Source organism: Natator depressus, chromosome 18, assembly GCF_965152275.1.
Source record: "Natator depressus isolate rNatDep1 chromosome 18, rNatDep2.hap1, whole genome shotgun sequence".
Classification (NCBI taxonomy): Eukaryota; Metazoa; Chordata; order Testudines; family Cheloniidae; genus Natator; species Natator depressus.
In genome coordinates this window covers 16,937,196-16,949,766 of record NC_134251.1, presented here as the reverse complement: position 1 = coordinate 16,949,766, position 12,571 = coordinate 16,937,196, and the positions used below count along the sequence as shown (strand labels likewise).

The following is a 12,571-nucleotide window of genomic DNA, read 5'->3' as shown; positions in this document are numbered from 1 at the left end:
TCCCCAAAACCGCCCCAAGCCCCCCTATGCTACTGCAGCCTCCTCCTCCCCACGGCTCGGCCCCTCCTCTTTGATCCTTCCTGGGTCCCGCCGCCCCACGCTTTGCTTCCCCGGCCCAGCTCAGCTCCTCCCCAAATCACGCCCCCCCCCCACAGATCCTCCAGCGCCTCCTAAGAGGGCGGACTCTCTGCAGCAACCGCTCGGGTGCATTGGTCAATTTTCCTGTCAGTCCCCCCCGGAGCCCCCGGGCCGGGGGCTGTGGCTTCCTCTTTGAAATTGTTGCAAGTTTGAGGCCGGGGGGGGGGGCGGAGAGGCAAGGGCCGGAAAGTCGGGAGACTCCCGCAGGAAAGGGGGGGCAGGGCAGGGCAGGGCAGGCCGGGCCGGGCCGGGCCGGGCCGGGCCAAGACGCCTCCATCGCGCCGAGTTCGGATTATTCTTCTTCTTTTTTTTTTTTTTTTTTGCAGCACATGGGAAGCAAAACTTTCCCACGGCCCCCTTCCCCGCGGCTGCCTCCCGCCCCTCGCTCCAGCCGCCCCCAGCCGCCGGCCCCTTCCCCGGGACCCGGCTCGCGCGGGCGCCTCCCTGGGCACTTCGGCGGCGGCGTCTCTGGCCCCCTCGCCTGCGGGCGCTGAGGCGTCGGACCCTCGGGGCTGGGGGCGGGAGGGAAGCAGCCTCGCCCCGCAAGGGGCTGGGGCAGGGGAGAACTTGGGGGATGCGCCGCGGCGCCCGGCGGCTGCTCTAGGGGAAGCAGGGAGGCGGCGCAGCGGCGGGGCCGCTCGGCTCCGGGCTCGTCATGGGCACCGGCATGTGCTCGAGGAGGCAAAAGGGGCTCCTGCAGACCGGCTTCTGCCTGGTGGCGGTGGCGTGTTTGGGCTCCGGGGTTTTCATGTACGGCCACTTGCAGCAGAAGGCGAGGAGCGCCGAAGCCCTGGCGCTGAAATACCGGCAGCAGCAGGAAGCCCTGTCCGCCCAGCTCCAAGGTGGGTGAGCCCCTGTGTGCGCGCCCCTCTCGAGCCCCCTCTCCTCCGCTTCCAGTGCTCTGCTCCAGGCGGCTCCTTCTTTAACCTCCCTGCCTGGCAATGGGCTTGCTACGCGTCTCCGTCTCTGGCTGCGGATAGCGCCAGGGGTCCCCTGTGCCCGGGGTTCACTGTTGAGTTCAGTTACTTCTGATCTTCCTGGGTTTATGCCCTGGTAGTTTCCTTTGGCTCATTAGCACAAGCTTTTATGTGCCTTTAGTTTTTAATTATATCAATTAACTCTTATGTCGCTCGGCAGAATCAGACCCAGCTCCTCTGGGTGAGGGAAGTTAGGTGCCAGGATACCAAATTGTGGGAGGGAAGGCTTTTTTAAGTGATCATAACATCCGGTACAGCTGTTCTGAGCAGAGAAACCCCCTCAATTGAGTGAGAAAATTGATCTGCAGTTCTTGTAGTGCTCCTGCCTGTCTGTTTTGCTGTTGATGGATGCCAATATAATGCCACAGCAGTGAGGCGTGCTGAGGGGGAATTGACTATGCAGGGCCCATTCCTGGAATCCGAGGGGAAATCGCTTTTGTGGGGCTGTATCTCGCTCTCTGTAATTGTTCCAGAAGGACCACCCACTTATACTGGCAGTATAGCAGTAAACTTTTTTTAAAAATTGCCCCCCCCCCCTTCCCTTCAGACAAAATCTCCAAACTTGGGAATATTTAATTTTAGCTCCTGGAGAGATTTCCCAGAACGGTAGGATGGAAGACACGTGTTCTTGTTCTGAACTCTCTTCTTTTTCTGGACTGTGCATTCTAGACTTCTTGTCTTTTTGCTAAAACTAGAGCTCCCAGTATTAACACCAGCATTATCCCAAGGTCCTGAGCCTGTCTGTATCTTTGTTAGCTTTAAGTAAAGGGATTTATTCCTTGGAGTCCAATTCTCTGGAGCCAAGAGCTGTGCATCTGTAGGGTGGACTCAGCTATGGAATGAAGGCCCACAGAACACATTTCATATGGCTGCACGCCACTCTGATTCTGGTATCTGAAGGACAAGAGAATCACTTAAACATATTTCTAGTCATAAATAATAGACTAGTTTCTGGCATGTAAAGACAAGATTGTTCCTCAGGCTCAGAACAATTATGACCTCCATCAGATATAAAATTATATCTTATGGACGGTAGCCTGCATTGCTAAGAAGGTCTACTGGTTCTATCCCTGCAATTGCTTCAGCATAATCCTGCTCAAGGCATTTTCTTTTCTGGGTCAAATCTTCCAAAGTGTGTGCGTGCTGCATTGCATGCCCGCAGGTGCCAGTGTGCATGTGCTGTGCGGAACTTTGCATTCAACTCAGCACGTGCTCTTCTTGCAATGTGGACTCTGTGTTCCCATCTGTAAAATGGGTAGAGTGACTTTTCACCTGCCTCACAGGGGTGTAGCAAAGTGTAAATCTGTGGCGTGCTGTGTATGTGTTCAGTACTTACAGTTCGCTTCCGTTTTTCCTGCTAATCACTTGTGGCGTTAAGGCAGCAGCTACAGGTGGTGCCTCTGGCACCGCCCACCAGAGGCCTCCCACACGGATCTCTGATCAGAGACTGCAGGGTCCAGATAGAAGGATCAGCGGTGTAGATATTCAGTCCACACTATTTCTGCTGACGCTCACCATCGGGGTGGGGTGGATGTTAAAAGAATAAGTTGAGGCCACCGATCTCTGGGACCTGGTTCTGGGAGCAGTACAGAGGAAGTTACGGAAGTCAGGTTCATAATGTTATTCCACTCAGAGAAAGTTTTTGTTTGGATGCGTGAACGGGTAGCAAGTCGCCTGGTCGCTTTCAGCCTTACCGCGAGCAAATACAGGCATTGCCATGGAAACCCTTCATATTTTGGGAACGTTGTGTCCAGTTATTTTAAGAAAGATGAAAGTTTGATTCAAATTTTGTTGGCAAGAGAGGCAGAACAGGCTGGCATCTGCAAAGCTGTCAGCACCGTTCATAGGTACCTTCAGGTACGTTGCACATCTTGCTGTATATCTCATGCTGTCTTCCCATACCCCCACCAGCAGCACTGGTCTGGTGCTTAAAGCCGGGGAGTGGGTGCAGGGCTCCTGGGGGCTGTACCCAGCTCTGCAGCTGTCTTGCTCTAAGCCTTCGAGCATGTCGCTTTACCCACTCTGTGCCTCAGTTTCCCTTGTCTCTCTGTGTAAAACGGGGACAGTGTTTCTCAGGAGGCTGAAGCAGGTAATGTTCACCCAGCACTCTACATACTTCTTCCCATCTCTCAGGTACTTCCTGTTCCCTTCACAGCCAGCATAGCAAGTGGCCAACGCTTCTGGCTCTCCTGTAAATAAAGTTTTCAAGTGGAGCGACAGGCCACAAATTATTGCCAGGGGAAAGGAAAGGGAGGGGAGGAAGTGAGCCTGTTCTCCTTGCGGGGCTGCCCTGGAGCCAGTGACACGTGGCCCAGGTTATGTCCTCTTGTTGGCACAGGCAAATGTATCTTCCCTTGCTCTGCTGTCAAACAGGAGCCAAGCAGCTGCTGAAATTGCTTTGGAATAAAATGGGCGGGCTCTGAACTCTTGCTGCTTGTATCAGAAATGTGAAAGGAAGCGAGGTGGGCTTCCTAAGTGTGTGGGCGCACTCTGTCAGGTTGCAGCCTGGTGTGCCCTGCCTAAGATCTCATTCCCGCTGAGGCTCCAGATTTCCCCCGCCCCAGACTAATGCAGAGCCCTGAAATTTTGTGGCAAGTGGCTTTAAAAATGCCTCCCTTTTGCCTCTACTCTTTCCTCACAGGGTCAGGGAAGAGGGTTGTGTGTGTGTGTGTTGGAAGGTTTTAGATGCTCTTTGCCAATGACCGTATTGACTGTGGAGACTGAGACAGGTGTGATCTTATTTCAGTTATTTTATTAGCAAATGGTGCTATCAGCGCATTGGAACGGGGGGATGGAAAGGATGTACTTACCGCCCCATCCGGTTCTCCCTGACCTCTGCCCCGTGGCCTGGCACATACACTCACACGTTAAACAGACTTCTGGGCCGGAAGAATTCTCCATCTCTTAAAGAGCCACCATCATACATGGGTGACAATAAGACTTTAATACTCCTACCCCCGCCACTGGGCATCCGTCATGTGCTTTGTTGCCTTTGCCACCACTCGTGATTAGAAGGAGCTGCATGGTAATGCTGGCTCTCGTTCTGGGGTGTAATCTGCTGCCCACGCCCCCCTTCTATGTGTGATTTCTTGAAAGCAGCTGCCGCTTGGTGTTTTGAGAGGTGGGGGTTTGCTACGCCAGAGGTGGCGCCAGTGTCGCGGGCAGTAGGTTGTGACGTGACTGAAGCAATCTGGCAGGGGGACTCCATGGAGCTCTGTAGAGGAGAGCGCGGCAGAGAGAGAAGCGACCTGGGTGCTTAGCGTGGGGGGAGGGAGGGAAAGGAGCACAGGGCAAAGTACTACACTGACGTTGGTGTGGGACTCTGGGTGCTGTGACAGTGCCTGTAGTTTGCAGATATCTGTTCAGAATCCTGCCCTCGCAACGGCTGCAAACTCACTCACTCGTCCCAGCAAAGCAAGAGCCACGCCGGATTATTGTAACAAATCCAGGGCTACCTTGGAAATTCGCTAGGCTGCCCTTGGAACTTCTCTGCCAAAGCTGTGCGAGAGCCCTGGTGCTTCTGCTCCAAAGCCACTGGCTTCTTATCCCAAACTTGAACATAGAATCTCCATTAGCTGTTCGTGCTGTAGGGCATAGGATACACAGCTGAATTCCTGATTCCTTCCAGTAGAGGTCAGTAGGATATGGCCTTAACCAGGCCATCCCATAACGTTTGAAGTCTGAAATCGTAGATTTTTATTAAGGACAAAGCGATTTGTGTCACCAGGTAGCTGAGGACATGAAACAACTTGTCATAGGAAAAGATACACCAAGGTTAACAGCAGAGTCAGTAAGGTGTGAGGGAGCTCAGACCTGGCCCCATCAACACAGTTCACGTATGTTAGTATTTCTAAGCAAATCCTCCTGCTCAGGGGAATGTGTGTAATGGCAGGAAATGATTAGGAAAATTAGCTCTCATTTAATTTTTGTTCAAGTCCATTCTTTTCAGAAGTTCAGGGCTTTGTATTTTAGTTTGCTTGGCAGCATGTGACACTGCTTTAGCCCTGCAATTCTGGCTAAACTCCAGCTCTGTTAATTACACTCCGACCTCCTTAAATATCCTGCTGTAATTTCAACTGGCTACAGAGTTCTTCACTTCCTGCCCTAGGCTGCTATGTAAAACTGCTCTGCTCTGTTAAACAGCTGCTGTATTCCACCTCAGAGATGGGTGAAGTGATCCTTCAGTACAGGACTTACTTCCCGGTTTGTGCAAAACTTAATCCAAGTTTACAAGGTTCTGATAGCTTTGTGTGAAAGGTGGTAAGGAAGGCAACGTTTTGTCCTTCTCATTGGCTGCAGGGAAGGCTTACCTCGCTTTTAATATACCTGGCCCCGGGAGTCAGGAGATAGGGGGTTGTGTTTGGCTCTGCCACAGAGTTCCTGTGTGATCTGGAGCTTGTCATTGCCTAGAGATGGCCCTAATTTGTGAAGTGCGGATTAGGATTTTCGGATCTGGGTTTCGGTTCAAGTTTGTCACTACATATAGCTGCTCCATGCCTCAGTTTCCCCATTTGCATCATGGAGATAGTAGCACCTCATACCTTTATGGGGCTGTCAGAGCAGACCTATGCTGCACAAAGGACGTGGCTGAGTGAACACTTGTGTATTGCAGAACACATGCAAGTATCTCTTTTGACATGAAACTTCCCTTGCATGGTGCGCCATGCACTTCTTTCTGCTGCAGTTCCTAACAGCACCGTGTTATTTAACCAGAGTCGGGGGCCTTTGGTCTTGTCTGGGCTTGGCAGCTGTTCCCACTGTTAGGAGGTGGTTTTGAAGTGACACATAAAGAGGGCTTCTGATTCTACGTTTTAACCAATTAAACACTAATAAAACACTCTTGATTTAAAAATGTGTTTATCCAATAAACAGTAGAAATAGTTACTTGTATCTAAGGGGTTGTCTACATGGAGCAGTGATATGGATTTTGGGGGTGTGACTTTTAAAGCGCACAAACATGTGCATTAATTGGTCCATGTAGACCTTGCTGGTGTGCACTAGAGGTACTCTAGTGCGCTTTAATGTAGTGCTGTTTGAAAGAGTAGTATGTTAAAGCGCACTAGGGATCATTACGAGAGATTACTCATTACAGTATATACTACTGTAATGGGCAATGTATATAATATTACATGACTATACAAAGAGAGAGCCTCGAAAACCCCCGATTCTGGACATCTACATAAAACTCAAGAATTGCTAAAAAATAATCTCCCAAAGATGAAATGAATAACCCCCCAAAAACAGAAGCCCTACATATAAACAAGCCCATGTGGCAGGAGTTTGTAATGACTGTGTCCAGTATTGACCTCTCAGGTTAATGCATCTTGATGATCCCTTGCTTATGTCTTGAAACTATCAGTGTTCTTGGAAACTAGCGCCGTTGACTGAAATACCCTCATGCAAAGTACCCAGAGGGGAAATTTCCTCCTCGCGCATGGCTGCTCATGCAAATGTAACGAACTTCAGTGTGAAAGTGTGAATCAAAGGGATCCTAAAAACCAACAGTACCATTGCTTGCCAGTCTTCCAGGCATCTTCGTTGCTAACCAAAGCAGCCACACCTTCTTACTGCTGGAACACCATGTCCAATCTCCCACGCCACCAAAGAGTTGTTACCATCCCTGGCTGTTTCCTGGCTTAATTTAGACTGGGAGCTCCTTGTGGCAAATGAGAAACTCACAAAGAAGGCTAGTGCAGAGAGGGCCTCTGGAAGGTGGCTGACCTTCAGATGACAGAGTGTCATTGACTGAGGCTCCTTCATATGTGTCTGTGTGCTGACTTTGGCTTGGAGCGAGCAGGGCAGGGAAAACCCCCAGGGTGACCTCTCGCTGAGCAAATGGCTGGATAAGTGCTTCTAAAAATATAGTTGTCATTGAAGACTTGCGAGTGCTGTGCTCGTGTTCCGGTTGGCTGAGCCACTCCAACAGAGGGGGGCCTGCGTTGAAGGATGATTTCAGGTCCTCAGGATGGAAAGTTAAACAGCAGTTCCTGGCCTGAGTTACGAAGAGCCTGTTGAAAACTGAAAGGATCACTCTCTCTTCTCCCCCTTCCCCTTCAAATGTACAGTTTTTCAGGAACCAAACTGACAATCAAGCAGCTGTGACTGAGAACTTTAACCCTTCCTGATCCCAGTACTGACAATCCCAAGTGTTCAAACGTCATGAGCCGGGCCCAAAAAACTACAGGATTGGCTTGACAATCATGACAAGTTTTACGCGGTTTTTCTTTGTCTTTGGGTTTCTGAACCTTGAGGTTGCACTCTGGTCATGCTTTCAAGTTTTTCCCTGTAACCATGAGAGCTAGGAACTTTAAAAATGAGCTGAGATTCTCACCTAATCATCTGACTCCAGGAGCTGGGGCTTTAAAAAAACCCACCAGATAAAGAATCATAGAAATGTCAGGCTGGAAGGGACCTTGAGAAGTCATCAACTCCAGCTCCCCTGCACTGAGGCAGGACCAAATAAACCTAGACCATCCCTGACAGGGATTTGTCCAACCTGTTCTTAAAAATCTCCAATGACGGGGATTCCACAGCCTCCTTTGGAAGCCTAGTTCACGGGTTGTAAAACCTGCAGGGGAATGATTTAAAAAAGAACCAAGCATTTCCCTTGTTCTCAGAGTTGGCTTAGATTCTAGGCCACAATAGACCTGACAGCGTCCTGGCAGAATGGACAATGCCTTTATTTTTAGTAGAGTCTCGATGCACCAGCCGAGACCAGGTCCCTATTGTGCTGCGCATTGTAATGCACAGAATAAGAGACAGTCCCTGCCCTAAAGAGCTTACAGTCTAAATAGACCACATGGCCAAAGAGAGAATTATTATCCCTATTACATAGCAGGGGAACTGAGGTACAGAGAGATTAAGTGTTAAATGTTGTCCTGAGCACTGTAGTTAGGTTGACACCTCCCCCCCCCCATGGAGATCTGGCTAGGGGAATGGAGGGATTCTTCAGTTGACCTAGGTGCTGCCTCTCGGAGAGCAGGATTACCTACCTTGATTTAAAAACCCCCCTTCTGTCACTACAGGGGTTACGGGGGCCCAGCTGCAGCGCTGTAGCCGTGCTGCTGTCGTGTAGACAGAACTGAGACGTGACTTACCTCCCCCTTGAGGATGTTGCGAGTCTGTATGCATTACACTGTAGGTGCTACAAAAGGGCCAGGTTAATAGAAGGGACCATGTGATCATCTGGTCTGACGTCTGGTCTAATGAAGATCAGCGAATTTCACTCAGTGACTTCTGCATCGAGCCCCTAACTCCTGGTTGGGCTCGAGCACGTCTTTTAGAAAGGCTTCTAGTCTTGATTTCAGGACTTCCAAATTGTAGGTTAAGCTCATGTCCGTATAATAGAGCCGTGTGTGTGTGTGTGCGTATGTACACTCCCCTGTGGGTGTATAAAATAGCATACACAGACGTGTACGTAACCCTAGTTTGAAGCTTAGCGCAATTGGGTGGCTGCACGATAATATTTTAGACACCGTCAAAGCATTCCTAGCATTTCCTCTGGTTCGGAGTCCCTGCTGCCACGCGTCCTGCATCCATGGGATCCTGGCACCGAGCATGCTGTGTGTATGGGAGGCTTTTGGAGGAGGCGGGGGAGGGCAGTAATTGTTTTTGCCTGCTGCCGAGTGATCAAGCAGATGATGATGTGACAGCCTTTCAAGATTGATTATAGACATCTGGGGATTTTGGCTGCGGCCCGTGTAATGTGTTGCAAGGTTTCAGTGAGGGATGGTCGTGTGTGTGCAAAAGGGCCCAGCTGTGAAAGGATTTTCTTTGGAAGCAGCTGTTTTATCCCCTCTGCCACCCAGTCACAGCCCAGCACCATGCCCCAGCCTGGACAAGTCTCCTTTCTGGAAGCAGGAGGTATCAGCAAACCAGGGAGAGCTCTTGGGGAGCTTTCAGATTTCAAACTGGATTAAAATCATCATCCATCAGGAGGTTTCTTTGGCACTTTATCTGTCATGTGGCTGATACACAAAACAATCCTTCGCTTTCCCTCCGGGTTACCGCAGTGCACAGCATAGATGTTCTTTTGTGCGTGTAATGGGAGAGCAAGCTGGCTGGCCCATTTATCCTCAGTGGGTTGTGTCTGCTTTAGGACCAATTAGTGGGTCGGGGAGGGGGTGGGTGGGAGGAAGCATTCTTCTGGCTGTCTCCTGCGTGCGGCTGACACAGTTTCAGAGCAGCTGACCTGGGAGGCACTGGGCAGCTTGAGTCTTGCAGTGGACTCAGGTGGGAGCTGTTTCAGACTTGCTACAGAGAGGAAGCATGTGATTTGGCTGGCCAAAGAAAAACAAACTCCCAGGCTTCCTAGCTCAGGCACCAAAGCAGGCCTCCGTCATGATAGAATCATAGAATATCAGAGTTGGAAGGGACCTCAGGAAGTCATCTAGTCCAACTCCCTGCTCAAAGCAGGACCAGTCCCCAATTTTTGCCCCAGATCCCTAAATGGCCCCCTCAAGGATTGAACTCGCAACCCTGGGTTTAGCAGGCCAATGCTCAAGCCACTGAGGAGCATCCCCTTTGCAAACCTCCAGCCCAAGCAGCTTGTTTGCTGATGCTACAGCACAGGGCAAGGTATAAGAACCTGGAAAGAGAACTAGTTTGTACCCAAAATCTGGGCACTTTTAATGCAACAGTGATTTGCTTATTGTGCATACATAGCAACTCGTCGCACCTTGAATGTTCCAAAGCATTTTACAAACTGGGGTCTCTGTAGAAATAATAATGCATCTAGGGATCTTTTCCCCTGCCACTTAAATGCAGCCGCCTATGGTGTTGAATGCAATAGCTGCATGATCAATTGGGAATAGTCTCAATTAAAAGTACAGAGGGTGGCTGCTTGCTTTTTTTTTTTTTTTTTTTTTTTAAGGTAGAAGGTCAAATTGGAATCACTCAGACCGCAAAAGCTAGCCCCCACCTGTTGTGAAAAGTCTTTACTGATCACACCTGGTTGGAACATTCTACCTCTAGATGTGCAGTGCTCCCCCAACGCCATGCCAGTTTGGTGCCCACGCAGAGTTCGTCCTGTCAATTCACCGACACCCACTTTGTGCTGCACCCAGGATTTCCTTAGCGTCCTCCCAATCCAATTATTGGCCTGGCCTTGCTTAGCCTTAGAGATCTGGTAGGGTTGCAAATTCTCATAGCCCTGAAGTAAGCCCTGGATATCCAAACAAATGCGGTGTCTGTGCGCTGGCCTGTTTCCACTGGAATCCTCAGTTCAAATCCTATCTTGGGCCAAAAGTTCAAATAAACCTGGTTTCCCTGGTCGTGCCCAAAACGCCGATGGTGCGGCCTGGAATGACTTGTCCTCTTCAGTGGGAGGGGACAAGTCGGTGCTGCTGTCGGTCAGTGGAAGCTTGTGCAATGCAAGGCTCAAGTCCGGACTCTTGAGCCTCATTTTTAGGGCAATCCCACTTGGGATACAGTGGGCCCATAGAAGATTGACTGAGCAGCATGACTTGTCTTCTGGACAGGAAATACTTCCCGCCACCCGGTTCCTTCTGCTTCTGGGCACACTTGCATGGCTCTGTCACCCTCTTTTGTCATGCTGTGCCTTCCTTTCTAGGAGTGTTTTTCCCCTGCAGGAATCTTTGTCCAAATCAACACTATTTTAAAATGGTTTAGAGCAGACTGTGATGAAAACAGCCTTTTCTGTCGAAATCAGGTTCTGGCGATACTTTTCCCACTAGCTCTAGTTCCGAGCATGTCTCTGGCCAGGGGTCTATTGTCACACCCTCGATTCCCCTCCAGTCTCTCTCCCTTGGCCATTCCTCGAGGGTTCTCAGAAATGTTCAGCATTGGCCTACCTTTGCTCCCGTTGCCGTGCAAAAGTCCCGTTCACTCCAGCGGGAGCAGAATTGGGCCGGTGCTGAGTGCTTCTGAGACGCCCACCTAGGATTTGCCCTTGGCTGTTATGAACTTGCCGTTATTGCTAACGGAGTTTTTAAGACTGCGCTTTTGGTTTCCCATGCTGCCCTTTAATGTTCCATCAAACCTAATTGTCAGGAGCATTTGATCTTATTCATCGATATAAGGCGGGTTGGGGGAGGATCGACAGAGCCTTTAAAGACTTCGTTGCCGACGTGAAATCACTGGCTAGACAGATGTTCTTAGGAGCTGAAACTCTTTCCAGCTAAATGCAGGTAGAGATCGAAGTCTCTTTTACTAGGTTAAACTGATGACTTGGACCACCTGAACACTGTGACTGCTGCTCTGTTCAGGCGGCTTTTCCTTCGAGGAGCCGTGGCTTAGGCTCGGATGGTCACAAGCTACCGGGTGCTGTGCTGTCTGTTTCCCGGGGCAGTGAGGGGTGAGTGGCAGTGGGAGGGAGCCGATTGATCCTTTCTGCGTCTCAGTTGGGCTGCTCCTGCTCCCAAGTCTCATCCAGTTCCCTTTTCCGCCATCACTTTACAAAGAAATCTCTTAGCCCTTCAGCATGTTACTGCAGCCCAGCTGTACAGAGTGACTGTACGTTAACAAACTTCCTCAGCGTTTGCCCCAGGATATAACGTGTGGCTGACCCCCTCCAGAACTGGCAACTCTAGGCTATTTGTGCGCAAAACCTGCTCCCTTTAATTTGATCGCTGTTCACCTGGCCCAGACTGGATGCTGTGACTTGGGGGAGAGCAGGGGGAGGGTTCTGTCCCACTAGTGAGTCATCTAGTCCCATGTTTCTTTCCATGATGGGGAGACAATAGGATGGAGATGAGGATGGGAAGAAATAGAAACCATTTGTCCACTCGTTACAGACACAACTGCAGTCATTTGTTTTTGTTTATGAACATTTGGGGTCTCCAAACACCTGTTTGAAGGACCCCAGAACACTTGCAAAACCTGCTATATGGGATTTCATGTCCGTATTACAAAACCTCCCTTTCGTCTTTTGAGCCAGCTCCTCAACCAAAAGGCCCTTGCAAAAGGCCCAGCTCTCTTCTTATCCCACTGCTTCTCCTTTTGGGGATGATACCTGTTGGATTTAGGATAACTGGAGCTGCATGTTAATTCAACCTCTTTGCTTCACCTGCTTTGAAGTGAGACCTTCACTCCCTTAGAGGAACGGATTCCTCTGTTGAAATGCTGTCCAGTGATGTCTTCAGAGCTATATTCTATGAGGAATCATAATAGATACCCCTATGGCCAATTTATTGGAGGGAACGGGATTGTTTTGCTTTTTCAATAGTGGCAGAATTACATGACCCTCTGTGGATAACCTCCAGCACCTGCCATGTTCTGACTCAATTATGTAAGGTCAGAGTGCAGTAGGGTTGGCACATAAGAACGGCCGCACTGGGTCAGACCAAAGGTCCATCTAGCCCAGTATCCTGTCTTCCGACAGTGGCCAATGCCAGGTGTCCCAGAGGGAATGAACAGAACAGGGCAATTATCAAGTGATCCATCCCCTGTCGCCCATTCCCAGCTTCTGGCAAACAGAGGCTAGGGACACCTTTCTA

General features: G+C 50.1%; 1 protein-coding gene across 2 annotated transcripts in view; it reads left to right on the top strand.

The window, feature by feature from the left end:
- Positions 1-702: 702 nt before the first annotated feature.
- The window catches only part of LOC142000755 (uncharacterized), a 71,710-nt gene continuing 59,841 nt past the window's right edge, over positions 703-12,571 (top strand). Inside the window, exon 1 of one of the 2 annotated variants that reach the window (XM_074975281.1) lies at positions 703-980. In XM_074975281.1, coding sequence (XP_074831382.1) covers positions 794-980 — 187 coding nt within the window. In that variant the 5' untranslated portion in view covers positions 703-793. The remainder of the gene's footprint in view (positions 981-12,571) is intronic. The other variant, XM_074975280.1, reaches the window with a different exon arrangement.